This window comes from Microtus oregoni, unplaced genomic scaffold (assembly GCF_018167655.1).
Source record: "Microtus oregoni isolate MIOR12 unplaced genomic scaffold, Mior012 000009F_ref0000495, whole genome shotgun sequence".
In the NCBI taxonomy this organism is placed as follows: domain Eukaryota; kingdom Metazoa; phylum Chordata; class Mammalia; order Rodentia; family Cricetidae; genus Microtus; species Microtus oregoni.
In genome coordinates this window covers 49,936,612-49,953,107 of record NW_024543068.1, presented here as the reverse complement: position 1 = coordinate 49,953,107, position 16,496 = coordinate 49,936,612, and the positions used below count along the sequence as shown (strand labels likewise).

At 46.5% G+C, this 16,496-nt stretch overlaps 1 protein-coding gene across 1 annotated transcript; it reads right to left on the bottom strand.

The window, feature by feature from the left end:
- Positions 1-220: 220 nt before the first annotated feature.
- Positions 221-5,439, bottom strand: Lsmem1 (leucine rich single-pass membrane protein 1). Its single transcript, XM_041657940.1, has 3 exons — positions 5,313-5,439; positions 3,499-3,627; positions 221-351 (listed from the first exon to the last, which is right to left on the bottom strand). Exons 1-3 carry the CDS (start codon positions 5,437-5,439, stop codon positions 221-223), a joined length of 387 nt encoding a protein of 128 aa, XP_041513874.1.
- Positions 5,440-16,496: the final 11,057 nt, after the last annotated feature.

Genomic DNA, 16,496 nt, shown 5'->3' with positions numbered 1-16,496 from the left:
AACCCCACCAAAGCTGAAGCAACCAGTTAGCAGGATATCAGCCTGAATCCGGTTCACCTCTTTCTGGCTGCCGCCTCTAAACTCGGAGCGATCCCCGTTTTTGAACTAGCCGGTGTCAGAGCGGATCTGCCACCTGAAGCAGCGCACTTTCTCAGTCCTATGAACTTCCGGGCAAGCTGAGAAGCTCCTGCTATCCGTGGCCACTCAAGGGGAAATCATTTCAATTCCGTTCCGAGTCCAGTTGGTTGAGCCGCTTTACGATCATGCTGTTGATTTTCTTAAGGTCGTCTATGTCCCTTCCCTCAGCCATCAGTCTTCTTGACACGTCGTCCATCTGGTTTCCTGTCTGAACTTCAAACGGAAAGCCGACTGTTAGAGCAGGGCCAGCAGAGGGAGCCCCGTGAGTGCTGAGCATCAGCGAATCCGCAAGCCTGATGGAAACTTAGTTCTCAGTGTCGTTTCCAGGACCTTTCTCAGAAATGGCTTTCTCTGTTATCTGGAAAATGACATTCTCTGGGCCCCAACACCTACCTCTGCCTCTATACACATGAACATGGAAACACACAAACATACACACACATACGTACACACTCACATAAAACATAATGAGATTAACATGTCTGACCCAGGGTGCTCACTTGAGCAACAAAAATATACATTTTTTTTTTAAATCTCAAGTTGGCCTTGAACTCATGTTTCCCCGTCTCTCGTCTGCCAAGCTTTGGGGTTACAAGCGTGTGCCCTCCCATCCATCTTAAAGACACTCTCAGTCCCTCACCTCGCGTCCTGGCCTCAACGTAAAACACTTGAGAAGAGCATGGTTCACAACCCCAGCACTCAGGAAGCGGATGGGAGCAGATTCCACACACCAGGAGAACCAGTGAGACCACATCAAAACCCAAAGCAGTTAGTGGCACACACCTTTAATTCCAGCACTTGGGAGACAGAGGCAGGCAGATCTCTGTGAATTCAAGGCTAACCTGGTCTACAGAGTTCCAGGACAGGCTCCAAAGCTACACAGAGAAACCCTGTCGGGGGGGGGGGGGGGGGGGGGGGGGGCAAAGTAAAGTGAAAACAAACATTTGAGGCAAATACTAAATAATTTCTTTTTGTTTTATCTATTATGACACTATCATTGTTTAATAAAGAGCTGCATGACCAATAGCTAGGCAGGAAGAGGTTAGGTGGGATTTCTGGGGACAGAGAGGACTCAGAGAGGAAGAAAGGTGGGGTCTCGAGACGGACATGGAGGAAGCAGCAGGAGCAGCACAGAGAGATGAGATAACGAGCCATGTGACAGAACGTAGGTGAAAATAAATGGCTTAATTAAGTTTAAGAGCTAGTTGGGCACAAGACTAAGCTATAGACTGAACTTTCATAATTAATAAGAAGTTTGGGAGCTGGTCAGAGAAAGACTCGTTACACACCTCCAGGGATGTACCAGCTCTATCATGCTCCACCTAAACATCTCCAAACGGTCCACCACGGGGAAGTTCCAAGCTGTCACCCATGCTGGAGCGGGCTTCCCTGTGACGCAAGCTGCTGCAGAGGTACTCGCGTTTGAACACTTGCTCCACTGGCGGGCTGTTTAGAGATGTAAACACGTCTTCTCACAGTATAAAGGAATATTCTGCAATGGGAGGGCGGGGAGCTGAGAGTTTACATTCTCTTTCCAACTCCAGCTCCCTCTCATTTCTGGTGAAAGATGTCATCTCTCAGATCCCTGCTCCTGCCACCATGCCTCCCCAGCATGATGGACGGTTACCCCTCTGATACTTAGTATCCCAAGGGCACCTTATTGCTCCTGGACAGGGTCCTTGGGCATGAGTCCATGGCATGCTCCCTCAATGCTAGGTCTCATTTGGGTACTACCCTAGAGGGGTGATCAAAATTGAAGAAGACTCTACTGCGTATCTCCCTCGTGGCCTTTTAGAGACCACCCCCCCTTTAAGTTGTCTTTTGTTGTGTGTTCTAGCAGAACAGCAGAAAAGCAACTGCCACACCTTTGCTACACAGTGGCACAGACAATCCCAGTAAACTCCTTGCTCACCAGCTGAGCCGGACTACAGTCAGCTCTTTGGTCTATCTGGGTGGGGCGAATAGACATTTTTTTCTTGTCCCCACAGAAAAAAATTGCACAATTCCCCTTCTTTCACACCCAGCCTCAGACGCCGAAAGGAGTCTTCTCACAACTAACACCTCCACCTCCTCTGCTCCAAAAGGGTCTTAAATAAGAAGCATTGCAAAGACGTGGAGTTTTGTCTCTCATTTAAAATGGCTGAAGGTAAGGCAGGCGTGGCGGTGCAGGCGTGCAATCCCAGAGCTCAAGAGGGTGGGACAGAGGATCTCAAATTCAAGGCCAACCTTGGCTAAGTAGTGAAATCCTATCTCAAAAAGAAAAAAAAAATGTCAGATACCACAAGCAAGCAGAAATGACCGGAGGGAAGAAATAAGCTACCAGTCCAAATGGTGTTAAACAGAATACCTTCTCTGGGGCTGGAGAAGGGACTCGGTGGTTAAGAGTTAAGGTTGCCCTTTCAGAGGACCCAGGTTCAATTCTCAGCACTCATATGGCACCTTACAACTGTCTGTAACTCCAGTTCACATGATCTGATGCCTTCACACAGACATACATGACATGAAATAAAAATTGAGGAAAAAAAAGTAAGACCCTCCCTATCCCCTGTTGCTTATAGCTTTCTGTGATATGGGAGAAAGTAGCAATAACTCCAGATAATAGTATAAAAGGGTCGTCTGAGAGAGAATTGTGGTGGCTCTGATGGAGGAGTGCATGCATGCACGCACACACGCATGCACGCACACACACATGCACGCACACACGCATGCACACACATCGCAAAGAGGCAGCTCATCTCGTGCTCTCCAAAGCAAACAGGAGGCTGACATGAATCTGCTTAGGGGTCTCCGCACTGAGGAGCAGATGTGGGAAAGACTCCTTGTCACCAATTAAGGGCATGACATGTATCTCCCAGTCTAAGAGCAGACACGACAGGAACCAGCACCAAACAGGGAAGAAGTGGCCTGCCCTCGCTCCCTCAGGACTGACTCTGGCGATTAGCCTGAGCCCTTGCTGCTCTGAACTGACCTCTGGGGTGATACACAAATGAGAAACCATGAGGGGAAGTGTAAAACCTCAGGAAATGTATGCTATGTCTAAATGTAATGAAGACATAGACGTACAGAGTACAGAAAACTAAAATTAAGCAGGGTAAGTTGTGTACAGCTTGGAGCAAATTTAAAGCTTATATAAATATGTAACAGAAACGACCTGACCTTGTGGGAGCACGCTGTGGACTTGTGCCCAAGGACCCTGTCCGGGAGTAACAAGGTGCCATTGGGACACTGGGTTTCCCCCAGGCTTTTGCTGAAAACCGATGGCCAGAAAGTGCTTGCTCGCTCAAGCAGCAGCAGCTAGCTATGAAGTCAGCTACGAAGGACACACACACAAATAGAGACAAGCCTGCCTGAAGTACTCACTTATTAGGAAGATGGCAAAGAACACCAGAGCTAGGCTGACCGTCAACATCAGGAGCAGTCCCACAAAGAACAGACCGCGTCTTCCACTTCCTGGGTGCGTAGCAGTGTTTGAGATTTTCTCCTCTAACGCTAATAAGAGAGAACGCGACAGAATCTCAGAACCAGACAGAGAGATGTAGTGGCACCCTTTTTCCCTGGACAGCCCTGGGATGCGACTTCTGCATTAGGGGTGCCTTTGGAAGAGCGATTTTGGAACTGTTTATCTTTCCTGTTAGAATTGAGAGAATGAGTAGGCTTCGGCTATGTCCTTGGACATGTGTGGAAGGATCTTTGCAAACTGTTAACTGTGGAGTAGAGCGGCTTGAATTATTCTTTGGAGAAGGAATAGAAAATTAGTGGGAACTCGACTGCCCATCCCCTAAGTGATCTTAATGGAGCTGTGTAGGATGCCTTCCCTGTGTGGAAGACCAAACACTGTGTGGCATCTCTCAGGAAATTGCTTTTATTATCAGAATAATCACTTAGGTCTGTATCCATTAGACAAGAAGAGCCCCTGGGGTGTTTGGTTTCTTAAAGCTATTTCCAAGATAGATTTGCTCTAGGGGTGAGGCTCTCTTCTCAGCACCTGGTGCTGGGAATTGCCTCTCATTAGCTACTTTGTAACTCTTAGGTGCCTAATAATGCTCAGATAAAGTTGAATAAGAGCTGCGAGCCCCTGGGGTAGGGAGATTGCTGGATTACATTTTATATACTCCTCCTCTCTGAATTGGTCCCACGCATTACACTGCTTGATTATGGAACCAAGTACATCTCTTGTTCCATCCTCTCCACAGCTTCAGCCTCCTCAGCAAAGCCACACCACAGGCTGACAGCAACGCTCACTGTGATAAACAGATGAGGATCTGAACGAGTTGAAACAAGGACAAAAGGAAGAACTTGGAAAAGACAGAGGGGAATGACGGGTAGAAAACTAAACAATTTCGAGCGTTTGTGAAGCAAACAGCAAGTGGTCATTAACACTGTGTTCGAATACTCATCAGTTAAACTAGAAAGGTTCGGGCCCTGGGAGCCTGAGAGGCCGCTTTCCAACACTTAGGGTGCAAGATACACTTTGTGTTCAGGAGATTTTCGTTTTGCTCTCACGTCCCTTCTAACACTTTAATTGGGCAGTTTGTAATCAGTAAGTAGAAAAGGAAGTTGGCTCTTTGCACATCAGAACAATAACGATTTTATTTATAAACTAGTAAGTGTGTTGAACAATGTTCTCAGCATTCTCTGCTAACACAAGGCCCCTGGGAAGCGGAGAATATAATGAACCTAACCATGGTCACCAAGAGGCGCAAAAGCTAAGAGGGGCTGAGCAGGTCCTGGGAGGCCAGCTCTGCAGACTCCACCCTGCCCGGTGACAACAACACTGTAGGGGTCTTCCCCAGGAGTTTTAAAGGGAAAATCAGGACATGAGTGGGTGCCTACTAAGGGACTGCTACCAGGTACTACCTCTCATAGCCCAGGCTGACCTGAAACGTGTCATCCTCCTGCCTCACCCTTCCCCGTGCTGGAATTACAAGTGTGGGCTAGCGTGCCTGTCTTCTCTTGGGAATTTTTAAGTGTTCAGATCTTGCCAAGAAAGCCAATAATCCTTTGAAAGATTGAGAGTATAAAACAAAAGACTGTTTAAACAGCATTTCTAGGGCTTAGGGATTGCTGAAGACCGCCCTGCCCCCACCACAGGAAACACATCCAACTGTGTTCTTGATGTTTTTAGGAAGTCCCAAAGCCGTGGCAGCCTGAAACACTTCCAGGATCATACATACGGAATAGACGTTGTGATTCTGTCGGACAGAGATTGAGTTTGTTCAAGTCATTTATGGAATCCACAACATAGAGTTTTCCTTCTTCATGGATGCCGTGAGGTCCAACATCCCGGGAGGAGTGAGTCATTGTCCCTGAAAGAAAACGCCACCATCAGGAAGAAGAGGCACAAGCCAGAGCATCAGGAAGACGGGCTGACATAGAAGCCACTGTCAACAAATGCTGTGCTAGGGTCTAAAAGGGCTGTGGTTAGGAGGACATATGTCCTCGGTGGGCCACTGTAGCAGCTGTTCTTTGGCCTCCGCTTGCCAGACTCGAAGGTGTGGTTAGCATCCAGCAGCTCTTACGTGTGTATCCGCTATGTTCCCTCCTCCTGGGCTTCCAACTTGCCTCTCATTTTCCCTGGGTCCGATTTTTACCTCATAATTGCCTTTCAAGGGGTGTCTCTCTTATCAGATGGTTCTTAGTTCGACATGCTTCAAGTCCTTTGTGCAAAAACACTACTTAACAATTATAAAGACAAAGCAAGCTAGCCAACAAACGACCATAAAGACGGGCAGACAGACCTATGGACAGCCACAAGCCCTTCTACGTTTCTAATTGAACACAAAATTGCAGTCTTGGGGCCTGGCAAGATAACAGTACTTGCCACCGAGCCTGACCTGAACTGATTTCTGAGTTCCGTCTCAGAAATCCCTGTGGTGAGAGGAAAGACTGGAAGAGACAAGCTGTCCTCTGGCCTCTGCATGCACAGCACAGTACTCGGGCATTTCTCCTGCATAGCATAAATATTGGAAAAATATTAATGGTCATGTTTGTGTTTTCTTCAGTTTGGCATGAGTCCTGGCCCTCGGACGTATCTTAGCCATGAGGTGCTTGTTGTGGCTTTGTAGGACAAAACCTTAGCAAATACAGGCACTAAAGGAAGGATCTGCCACCAGGCTGGGCATGGTGGTGCACCTCTTTAATTCCAGCACTCGAGAAGCAGAGGCAGGCAGGTCTCTGTGAGTTCAAGGTCAACCTGGTCTATAAAGCCCAGGTCAACCAGGGCTCTTACACAGATATGATTATTATTTTTATTTTCTCTGCCTTTTTATTGATTCTTTTGCTTGCTTGTGTGTATGTGCAGCATATGCCTGGTGCCCAGGAAGCCTGAAAAGGCAGCTGGTTTCCGGGAACTAGAGTCAGGGACAGCTGTGAACTACACTGTGCGGGCTGGTTAGATCTGAACCCAGGTCCTGAAAAGGTAGCTGGTTTCCGGGAACTAGAGTCAGGGACAGCTGTGAACTACACTGTGCGGGCTGGTTAGATCTGAACCCAGGTCCTCTGCAAGAGTAGCAAGTGCTCTAACAGCCGAGCCATCTCTCCGGTCCTTAAAGTCAGCAATGTACAGCCCTGGCTAGCCTGGAGCTTTCTCTGTAGGTCAGGCTGGCCTTGAACTCACAGAGATCCACCTGCCTCTGCCTCTGGAGTGCTGAGATTGAAGCGTGTTCCACCACCGCCCAACAAGAGAGGAATCTTGATAGTTCTGGAGCCTGATCTCTCTATCTGGCTTCTGAGAAACTGAGATCACTTATGTAACAAATACTTTTCCACCTGAGGTTTATGTGCAAATATTCTTTCACAAGAGCACACTTCCCCGCTGAAAACTCTGAGCAGACTGGGCAAGTCGGCAGCAATGCCGCTTTGATGCATGGCTGAGAAGTCTGCAGCAATGCCGCTTTGATGCATGGCTGAGAAGTCTGCAGCAATGCCGCTTTGATGCATGGCTGAGAAGAGGGTATTTCAGTGACAAAATGCTTGCTGCACAAGCATGAGGTCCTGATGTCACATCTGAGCATATAGAAACTAGGTGCAGTGGTGCAGTCCACAGCCCCAGGATGGGGGTGGAGGAGACAAGCAGATCAGAGGGGTTCACTGGCCGGCCAATCTAACCAAAGTGGTGACCTCCAGGGTGAGAGAGACCCTGTCCCAAACATAATGTGAAGAGTGAGAGAGGAAGACAATTGACATTGACCTCCTGCCTATATCAGCGTGTGTGTGTGCGCGCGCACATACACACACACACACACACACACCACACACACAGAGCACACACACACACACACATACCACACACACAGAGCACACACATATACATCACACATACACACCATACACACAAATACCACACACATACACGTGCACAATCTAATATAAGAGATCTTGGGCCATTGAATGATGTGAAGAAAAGTCTTCCAAAACTTAATTTAATGACTAAGAAAGCTTTTGTCTTTTTCTTTCCATAAAGTGAGTTAGTGGGTGATATAAGGCCTGAGGTCTAGAAGGCATTTTAGAAAGTCAAAGCAGAGGATAGAGATGGTTCAGGTGGTCTGAGTGTGTACTGCCCTCCGAGTTCAGTTCTTAGTGCCAAAGTCTGGCGGCTCACAACCACCTGTAAGTACAGCTCCCTCTTCTGGCCTTCGCAGGCACCTGCACTCACGTGCACATACTTAGACACACAAACACATAATTAAAATAATTCTAAGAGGGAGCAGGAGGTTGTAAATGTTGTGCCTGCTGTAGGTGGCAACAGATTTCTTCCTGATACCATTCTTCGAAAAGATTTCTTTCAAGACCCAACCACTGAATGAAAATAACCATAGAGATGGGAGAAACCAAATGGGGGGAAGGTGCTAATACAGCCATAGAGAATCTGGGGGGGGGGGGGAAGTATCACACACTTAAACTACACTATTAAAAGTCAAAAAACCTCAGGGCTGGAGAAATGGCTCGGCTATTAGGGAAGCTTGCTGCTCTTCCGGAGGACCTGCATTTGGTTCCCAGCACTGTGATCAGGCAGCTCACAGCACCTTTTGTTGAAATAGGAGCAGCGGGGCTGTGTCCCGCCATCCGGCTGCCTGCACAGCTAGCTTTATACCCGAAATAATTACATGGAAACTGTATTCTTTTAAACATTGCCTGGCCCATTAGTTCCAGCCTCTTATTGGCTAGCTCTTACATATCGATCTAACCCATTTCTAATATCCCTATAACACCACAAGGTGTCTTACCAGGGAAGATCTTAACCTGCATCTGTGTCCGGTAGGAGAATCATGGTGACTCCTTGACTCAGCTTCTTTCTCCCAGCATTCTGTTCTGTTTACTCCGCCTACCTAATTTTATGTCCTATTAAAGGGCCAAGGCAGTCTCTTTATTTAACCAATGAAATTAACACAAGCCAGAAGACTCTCCCCCATCAACCTTTAACTCCAGCTCCAAGGGATCTGGCCTCCTCCTCTAGCCTCTGTGAGCACCTACACACATGTGGCTTACACACACACACACACACACACACACACACACACCACACACACACTAATAATAATAATAAATAATAATAAATAAAAAATGTCAGAGCTGGAGAGATGGCTCGGAGGCTAAGAGCATTGACTGCTCTTCCAGAGGTGCTGAGTTCAATTCCCAGCAACCACATGGTGGCTCACAACCACCTATGAGATCTGATGGCCTCGTCTAACATTATATACATAATAAATAAATAAATGTTTAAATTTTTTTTTAAAAAAATGTCGTGATTTGCCCAGTGGCACCTACCGTGTCCGTGGATCCCTAGCTAAGAAGCACCCTATGCTCAGAAAGTCGTGCACTACTTGTAGCTTCCGTCTTCCTGAATTTTTAATTGGGAAGAATGCACAGTGCTCTGCATGCATTGAGACAATGCCAAGCATGCTAAATATTGAAATGATAGAATTTCAAGTATATTCCATGGAGTGATCCTAAGGGAATGATTGACGGGATACAACTGAAGGCAAAAGCACAGCAACCAGGGGTTGCTTTAGCTAGCAAACCTCACCTCTGCAGATGAGCCGCCAAGTGTTGATGGCTGCCTAGGCACCTGCAGCTCAGCCATCCTTCTACAGGAGTTTTCTGTCTCATAAGCTCTGTAGACCTTATTATCCCAAACATTATTTTTTTCTTTTGCACCAGGAAAATAAAAGCTGTATGTGTCTGGTGTTGGGGTCATTGCTGCAAACACAGCTTCGTATGTGTCTGGTGGTGGGATCATTGCTTCAAACACAGCTTCGTATGTGTCAGGTGGTGGGATCGTTGCTGCAAACACAGCTTCTATTCTGGGCATGGTAACGGAGACACAGTTCATTTCTGAGTCTGACTTAATATCCTCAAGCTCCAATTTCACCCTCTGGAATGTCACTGCTGTTGCAAAATACAACAACAACAACAAACAAGCAAGCAAAGAAAACTGCATACAAAGGAGAGGACCACAGCTAGAAAAATCATTGCTAAAAAGTCCTATTTTCAGAGTAACAGTCCAGCTAATAAAATTTACTAGCCTTGCCGCAGACTGAGAAAGTGATGCCAAGAAATGCAAGGGACGGAGAGACAGAAGGCACTAAGCCTTGTAGCCCAGATTCAATCGCCTTCATCTGGTTCCATGAGAAAGGACTCCTGCAAGTTTGCAGGTTGTCCTCTGACCTCCACGTGAGCATGTACCCGCCCCCAACAACATGATCATAACTTAAAATAAAATCTGTAATAAATTTGTAAGGATTTTTTTTTTAGCTAAGACAACCCAAGTAAATAATGGGTTGCAAGAAAATCTTTACAGTGAGCTCGAGCCCACAACGTCAGTAGATGTATTTCAATATACCTTCTCAGCACTGCGCCATGGAAGAAGACAAACTAGTGAGGAAAACAGAGCTAGGGGACGCAGGGCTCCTGAGTGACTCTGCTGGCAAATGGTCACATGTCTTGAAAACCAGAACCCACAGCTGTTGACCCCGCGGTTGCTATCTTTGGCAGCTGGAACCAGGGCAATCGGGAGCAACCAGCAAGGCCAGCGCAGAGTGTCATTACCCATCGGGTGTCACACTAACCTGGCCCTCCTGTGCCACCCCACCGCGCAGATCTACTGACTCACCGATGGTCAAAGCAGCAGCCTTTCATGGAAGCCTTTCTAATCCTGAGGCTGAGCCGCGTAAGTAATCTCGTTTTCCTGTGCTCTTGGTCACGGCTAACAGCTGAGCCTTTTGCCATTTAATAGCTGCTTGATTTTTGACCAATAGATATTTTGGCAAATGAAAATAGTCTCTGAAAAAAACAAGAATCTGCACTCCCCCTGCATGTGTTGGTGTTCAGATAGAAAAATAACTCACACCACATTGCACGCTACAAACTCAGAATTCAAAGCTTAACAAGATGCTTTGTTGAGTGAGACATGGCCCCTTGTGAAGGGCACTCCTGAGTTCACTCTAGTCAGGAAGCAATTTTTAAAATCAAGTCTACATCTTTTCTATGAGAAGTCAAGAAAGCACAGGGCCATGCAGTGAAAACCCCCAGGATTCAAGAATCGTAGCTCAGTCTCAGGATGCAAGAGCATGCAAATTACTTACAAAACTGTGAGTTGACTGCTCAGTTGCCTGGAAAAGACAACTACGCGGGAGCAACGACAGCAAAACTTTCTACCGTTTCTGTGCTTTGCTCTTCTGCTGCTCACAAGGGCTCCCATGAGGCCCATAAACCCAGCACATAATTGGTGGGTCTATATTTAGTGTTAACTTAGCCACGCAATGCAAGATTCTTTCGTAATGTCCGAGAGTTTAGATATGTATTACTGAACCTTTGGCTTTACCACAACGGACCACCAAGCCTTGATTCAGTTGGTAACTAATGTAGTTCTTATTAAACTGAAGCCAAAGGTCCTTACTCGGTGGGCGTGGCTGGGCTGAGGCAGCTGAAGGAACATTCCCCACACTTCTGCTATGGTGGCTCCTGTGTATTAGGACCCTGCTACGGGCTGGCGCTACCGGTGACAGCTGGCGTGAAGGGACTCCAGACCGACCGGAGAGCTGCAGAAAACAGGATGAATAGTTGTGACAGCACACTAGACCGATGGTCGGTGTGTTAGCTTTCCACTCACTATCAGAGTATCCCAAATGAGCCCGCTGTTCTAGAGAGGGAAGGTTTGTACTAGCCGACAGCTGCAGATCTCTAGCCCGGGTTTGCAGAAAGAAAAAACACAGTGGGCGCAGCAGAAACCAGCAGCTTTGTCCCATGGCAGCCAAAAAGCATAGGATAGGAAGGGCCGGGTCCGCAGATGCCCTCAAGAGCATGACCCTAACGATCTGCCTTTCACCTAAAGGTCGCCCACCTAAAGGTCCACCATTTCCCAGTGGTGTCACAGGCTGGCGGCTGGGCAAGCTTTCAACACTTGCCTTCAGGGAGGTTTTGAAAGATCTAAACTAGAGCAGCAGGTCCGGGACTCAGGGCCTTCAATTAGCTACAAAGAGTGTGAGTGCAAAGATTGCACATTTCATCATTCCTTCCAAGAGGATTTCTTCTCCGCTTAGTCACGCATCTGCCTCTTGAGAAAACCAGTCTTTTTTCTCTTCCTTCTGTGCCGCGCAGCTCTGCCCCCTGGTGGACAGTGGAGAACCGCTGCCCGCAAGCTGCCGGGGCCAGATCTCGGGCTACTCGGTGAGGCTGGGAAGACTTGCAGTTGTTTATGGTCTGCCTTACCTTCCCCAACTACCTGCTCATCACTCCGCTTCAAAACCGTTGGAGTGTGTGTTCCGGTTTCCCTTACGGTGTTTCCTTTAGGGACGTAATTAACTTTCCAGGATCAGGAATTCTCATTTTGAGAACCAAGACTGCGCAATTGATAACTTCGATCAGAAGTGTCACATATTTTAAACTAAGCTCAGAATGGATAAGGTGTTCTCATCAGCTTGTCCTGCAGGTCAGAAAACAAAACCCTAATTACCCAATTTGTCTCAAATCGCGTATCCTTTGCATAACTACCTGTTTCATTTCTTGATCACAGTCCCCCCCCCCTCTAATTTTTTAATCCTCAAGTATTAATTAATCCTCCAGAGATGGGAAATACAGAGCCTAAGAACGCCATCGCCAGAGGGTAAGCGGCATCCAGTCACACCGTCTGAAGGTGGCTGGCTTTGGTCAGAGTCCTGGAAAATGACTAGTCAGGAACAGGGCAGCTTCTCGAATGTCTGAAATGCTGCTTGAAGAATTTTGAATCAGAAGAAAATATTGTCATGTATATTGTCTATTCTGGGGACATTTTCAAGGATTCCTTGCTATTTCTTCCAAATGTCGCTCGTGATATTCAGATTCAGTTCCCAGGAAATCCAATGAATGCCACCATAGAGTCAAAGACACCCATTGTTGGTTGCTTCAGGCTGAGAACCATGGTTGGCTGGCCAGCCACACACCACTTCACTACTGTCAACTCTGTTTTACACATCAGGTTCCCAGAAATCTATCAGCAGAAATTACTCAGTGATTTCTTGAAGTTTCCATCTTCATAAACTCAAGTATGGGATAAGCATTCTCATTTCTGAAATTGAACAAGACACCAGAAGATGAAAAGAGCTCCCATGATCTTGGATAGGTAGAATTAACACAATCAAAATGGCAGTCTTACCAAGAGCAATCTACAGATTCAATGTAATGCCCAGCAAAATTCTTCACAGACCTCGAAAGAACAGTACTCAACTTCATATGGAAAAGCAAAAAACCCTGGATAGCCAAAACAATCCTGTACAATAAAGGAACTTCTGGAGGCATCACAATCCCTGACTTCAAACTCTACTACAGAGCCACAGTACTGAAAACAATCTGGTTTTGGCATAAAAACAGACAGGAGGGGAGGACTAATAGAACTGAATAGAAGACCCAGATATCAATCCACACACCTACAAACACCTGATTTTTTACAAAGAAGCTAAAAATATAAAATGGAAAAAGCATATTCAACAAATGATGCTAGCATAACTGGATACCAACTTGTAGAAGAATGAAAATAAATCCATATCTATCACCATGCACAAAACTCAAGTCCAAATGGATAAAAGACCTCAACATAAAGCCAACCACACTGAACCTGATAGAAGAGAAAGTGAAAGTGGGGAGTGCACTTGAACACATTGGCACAGGGAACCACTTCCCAGATATAACCCCAGTAGCACAGGCACCGAGAGAAACAATTAATAAATGTGACTTCCTAAAACTGAAAAGCTTCTGTAAAGCAAAGGACACGGTCAACAAGACAAAACAGCAGCCTACAGAATGGGAAAAGATCTTCACCAACCCCACAATCAGACAGAGGGCTGGTCTCCAAAATAAACAAAGGACTCAAGAAATTGGTCATCAAAAGAACAAATAATCCAATAAAAAAAATGGGGTACAGATCTAAACAGAAAACTCTCAATAGAGAAATCTAAAATGGCTGAAAGACACTTAAGGAAATGCTCAGCATCCTTAACCATCAGAGAAATGCAAATCAAAACAACTCTGAGATTTCATCTTACACCTGTAAGAATGGCCAAGATCAAAAACACTGATGACAACTTATGCTGGAGAGGATGTGGGGTAAAGGGAACACTTCTGTATTGCGGGTGGGAATGCAAACTGTTACAGCCCCTTTGGACATCATTATGGTGATTTCTCAGAAAATTAAGAAATAGCCTGTAGGGGAATGTGTTACAGTAGTGTTCCCGGGATATCCTGACTACGGAGAAGCCAGGATATATTTAGGGCCACAATAGGACAGCTCTGGAAGCTGGAGCTGCAATGGAACAGCTCAGCCCTGGAGGACAGGTGTCCTATCAGGAGGCCAGGCTACCTGAAGTTGGGGTGCGGTGGGGGATGGTCTCCCTGCAAGATATAGGGATCCTGCTCTTCTCCTGGAGAGCTGAGTTCTGCTCTGTTCCCTAAAGTCCAGCAAAAAGTTGTTACTTTTTCCTGCCTAGCCTTGCTCAGCCCCCCTTAAGGAGCATCCTAGCAAGATTCTTCTGGTCCGCGTTGCTGAGGCCCCCTAGGGAGCATCTCAGCAAGGGTTTTCAGCTTGGTCCTCCATCCCAGCCAGGTTCTTCTAGTCTGTGCCAGCAAATGAACGTTGTCACCCAAGACTCTTTTAAGAAAGAGATTTTATTTGGGAAGGAGGAGTCCAGGAGAGCGACTGCCTCTGTCAAGGAGGGATTAACTGCAGCCTCAGGCCAGCCCTATGGCAGCCCCTAACTGATTGGGGTGGAGAGGCTTATATAGAGCTTCTTAGGGGCGGAGTTTTCCCAAGGAGAAGGGGGATTGGTCAGTTTAGTTGGTCAGCGATGGCTCTGACTTCATGGCCAAACTGTGTTTCTTTCCCTGGTCCTTCTTAGCCTTTTGACTCTAATCTTAGGACCAGGGCATATTCTTTCCCTGGTCCTTCTTAGCCTTTTGACTCTAATCTTAGGACCAGGGCATATTCTTTCCCTGGTCCTTCTTAGCCTTTTGACTCTAATCTTAGGACCAGGGCATATTCTTTCCCTGGTCCTTCTTAGCCTTTGGACTCTAATCTTAGGACCAGGGCATATTCTTTCCCTGGTCCTTCTTAGCCTTTGGACTCTAATCTTAGGACCAGGGCATATTCTTTCCCTGGTCCTTCTTAGCCTTTTGACTCTAATCTTAGGACCAGGGCATATTCTTTCCCTGGTCCTTCTTAGCCTTTTGACTCTAATCTTAGGACCAGGGCATATTCTTTCCCTGGTCCTTCTTAGCCTTTTGACTCTAATCTTAGGACCAGGGCATATTCTTTCCCTGGTCCTTCTTAGCCTTTTGACTCTAATCTTAGGACCAGGGCATATTCTTTCACTGGTCCTTCTTAGCCTTTTGACTCTAATCTTAGGACCAGGGCATATTCTTTCCCTGGTCCTTCTTAGCCTTTTGACTCTAATCTTAGGACCAGGGCATATTCTTTCCCTGGTCCTTCTTAGCCTTTTGACTCTAATCTTAGGACCAGGGCATATTCTTTCCCTGGTCCTTCTTAGCCTTTTGACTCTAATCTTAGGACCAGGGCATATTCTTTCCCTGGTCCTTCTTAGCCTTTTGACTCTAATCTTAGGACCAGGGCATATTCTTTCCCTGGTCCTTCTCAGCCTTTTGACTCTAATCTTAGGACCAGGGCATATTCTTTCCCTGGTCCTTCTTAGCCTTTTGACTCTAATCTTAGGACCAGGGCATATTTCTTTCACTGGCTGATTCTAGGGACAAAGTGTGTTTCTTTGATGCTTTTCAGAGTACATGTCTTTAATCCTGGGTTCAGGGATAAGGATGTTTCTCTCTGTGGCCCAGATCTCAAATACAAGCTGATTCTTCCTGAGTTCAGAGTCAGGATACTCAGTGATTGATTGATTTCCTGCTCCAGTTGTTCCTTTTATCCCACACAACCTACCTCTTCAACCCTCAGACACCGTGCAGTGGAGAACACACTGGAATCTAGACCGTGGCATTGTATACTGTCACTTTAATTCCAAGTATAGGCTGGGGTCATGGGAACATTGTCAATAGAATTCTTTGCCTACATTTTCAGTTTTGCAGGTGTAGGTTTTCTGTCCTCCCACGTTTGTGTTCACGAGTGTTATTCTCAGGATCCGTCCATCTTTTCCTGAAATCGGGGAATCCTGCCTCCACCTCTCCGTTGTTGAGACTGGCCAGTTTATATGTGGGGTCTGAGTATCAGATCAAGACTTGGGCTGAAGTGGCACAAGCCAGCTGTCCTCTTAGGATTACCAGACCTTCTAGTTTGTTGCAGCATAGGGAGAAAACACCTTAGGTGGCATGCTTCCTAGCCCCACCCTCTGCATCAAGGAAACAAATCCCTGTAGATTAATTAATGACAATGTCTTCTGTACTCAAAATGCTTTAGTCAAGATGCCAGGAAGGGCCAACAGGGCAGCTTTAAGTTGGTTAAGCTGTGTTCAGGAAGGGCCAACAGGGCAGCTTTAAATTGGTTAAGCTGTGTGCAGGAAGGGCCAACAGGGCAGCTTTAAGTTGGTTAACCTAAGTTCAGGTTGTGTACGCTGCATTTCATCATTTCAGTGTCTGAATACTCAAAGCTTTGTCGTTTTGCTTCCAAACACACAGAGCTGTCTCACTCCCTGCCTGGCTCGTTCTGTCAGTCGTAAACAGTGTGTCTTCTATTACAAAATAAGCACTTTCCGTGGGAAAAGACCTTTATTCCCAAGGGAAAAGAACAGGTTTCACACAGTATGTCCTACTCTTGGCTCTTAGGGACAAAAAGGTTGGTAACCTTTCTGGCATAAGCTGATTATAACATGAACTCCCAAGGTCTCAACACAAGGCCTTGAGTGCAGTGTGGAATGCCTTTTGAT

What these genes read in the sequence shown, in the direction of transcription:
- Lsmem1 (XM_041657940.1), bottom strand. Translation starts at nt 5,439, where the DNA reads ATGACTCACTCCTCCCGGGATGTTGGACCTCACGGCATCCATGAAGAA. An exon ending in AGAATCACAACGTCTATTCC is followed by an intron (nt 3,628 to 5,312) that starts GTATGTATGATC and finishes CTCTCTTATTAG; the next exon opens with CGTTAGAGGAGAAAATCTCA. An exon ending in CTTTGCCATCTTCCTAATAA is followed by an intron (nt 352 to 3,498) that starts GTGAGTACTTCA and finishes TTCCGTTTGAAG; the next exon opens with TTCAGACAGGAAACCAGATG.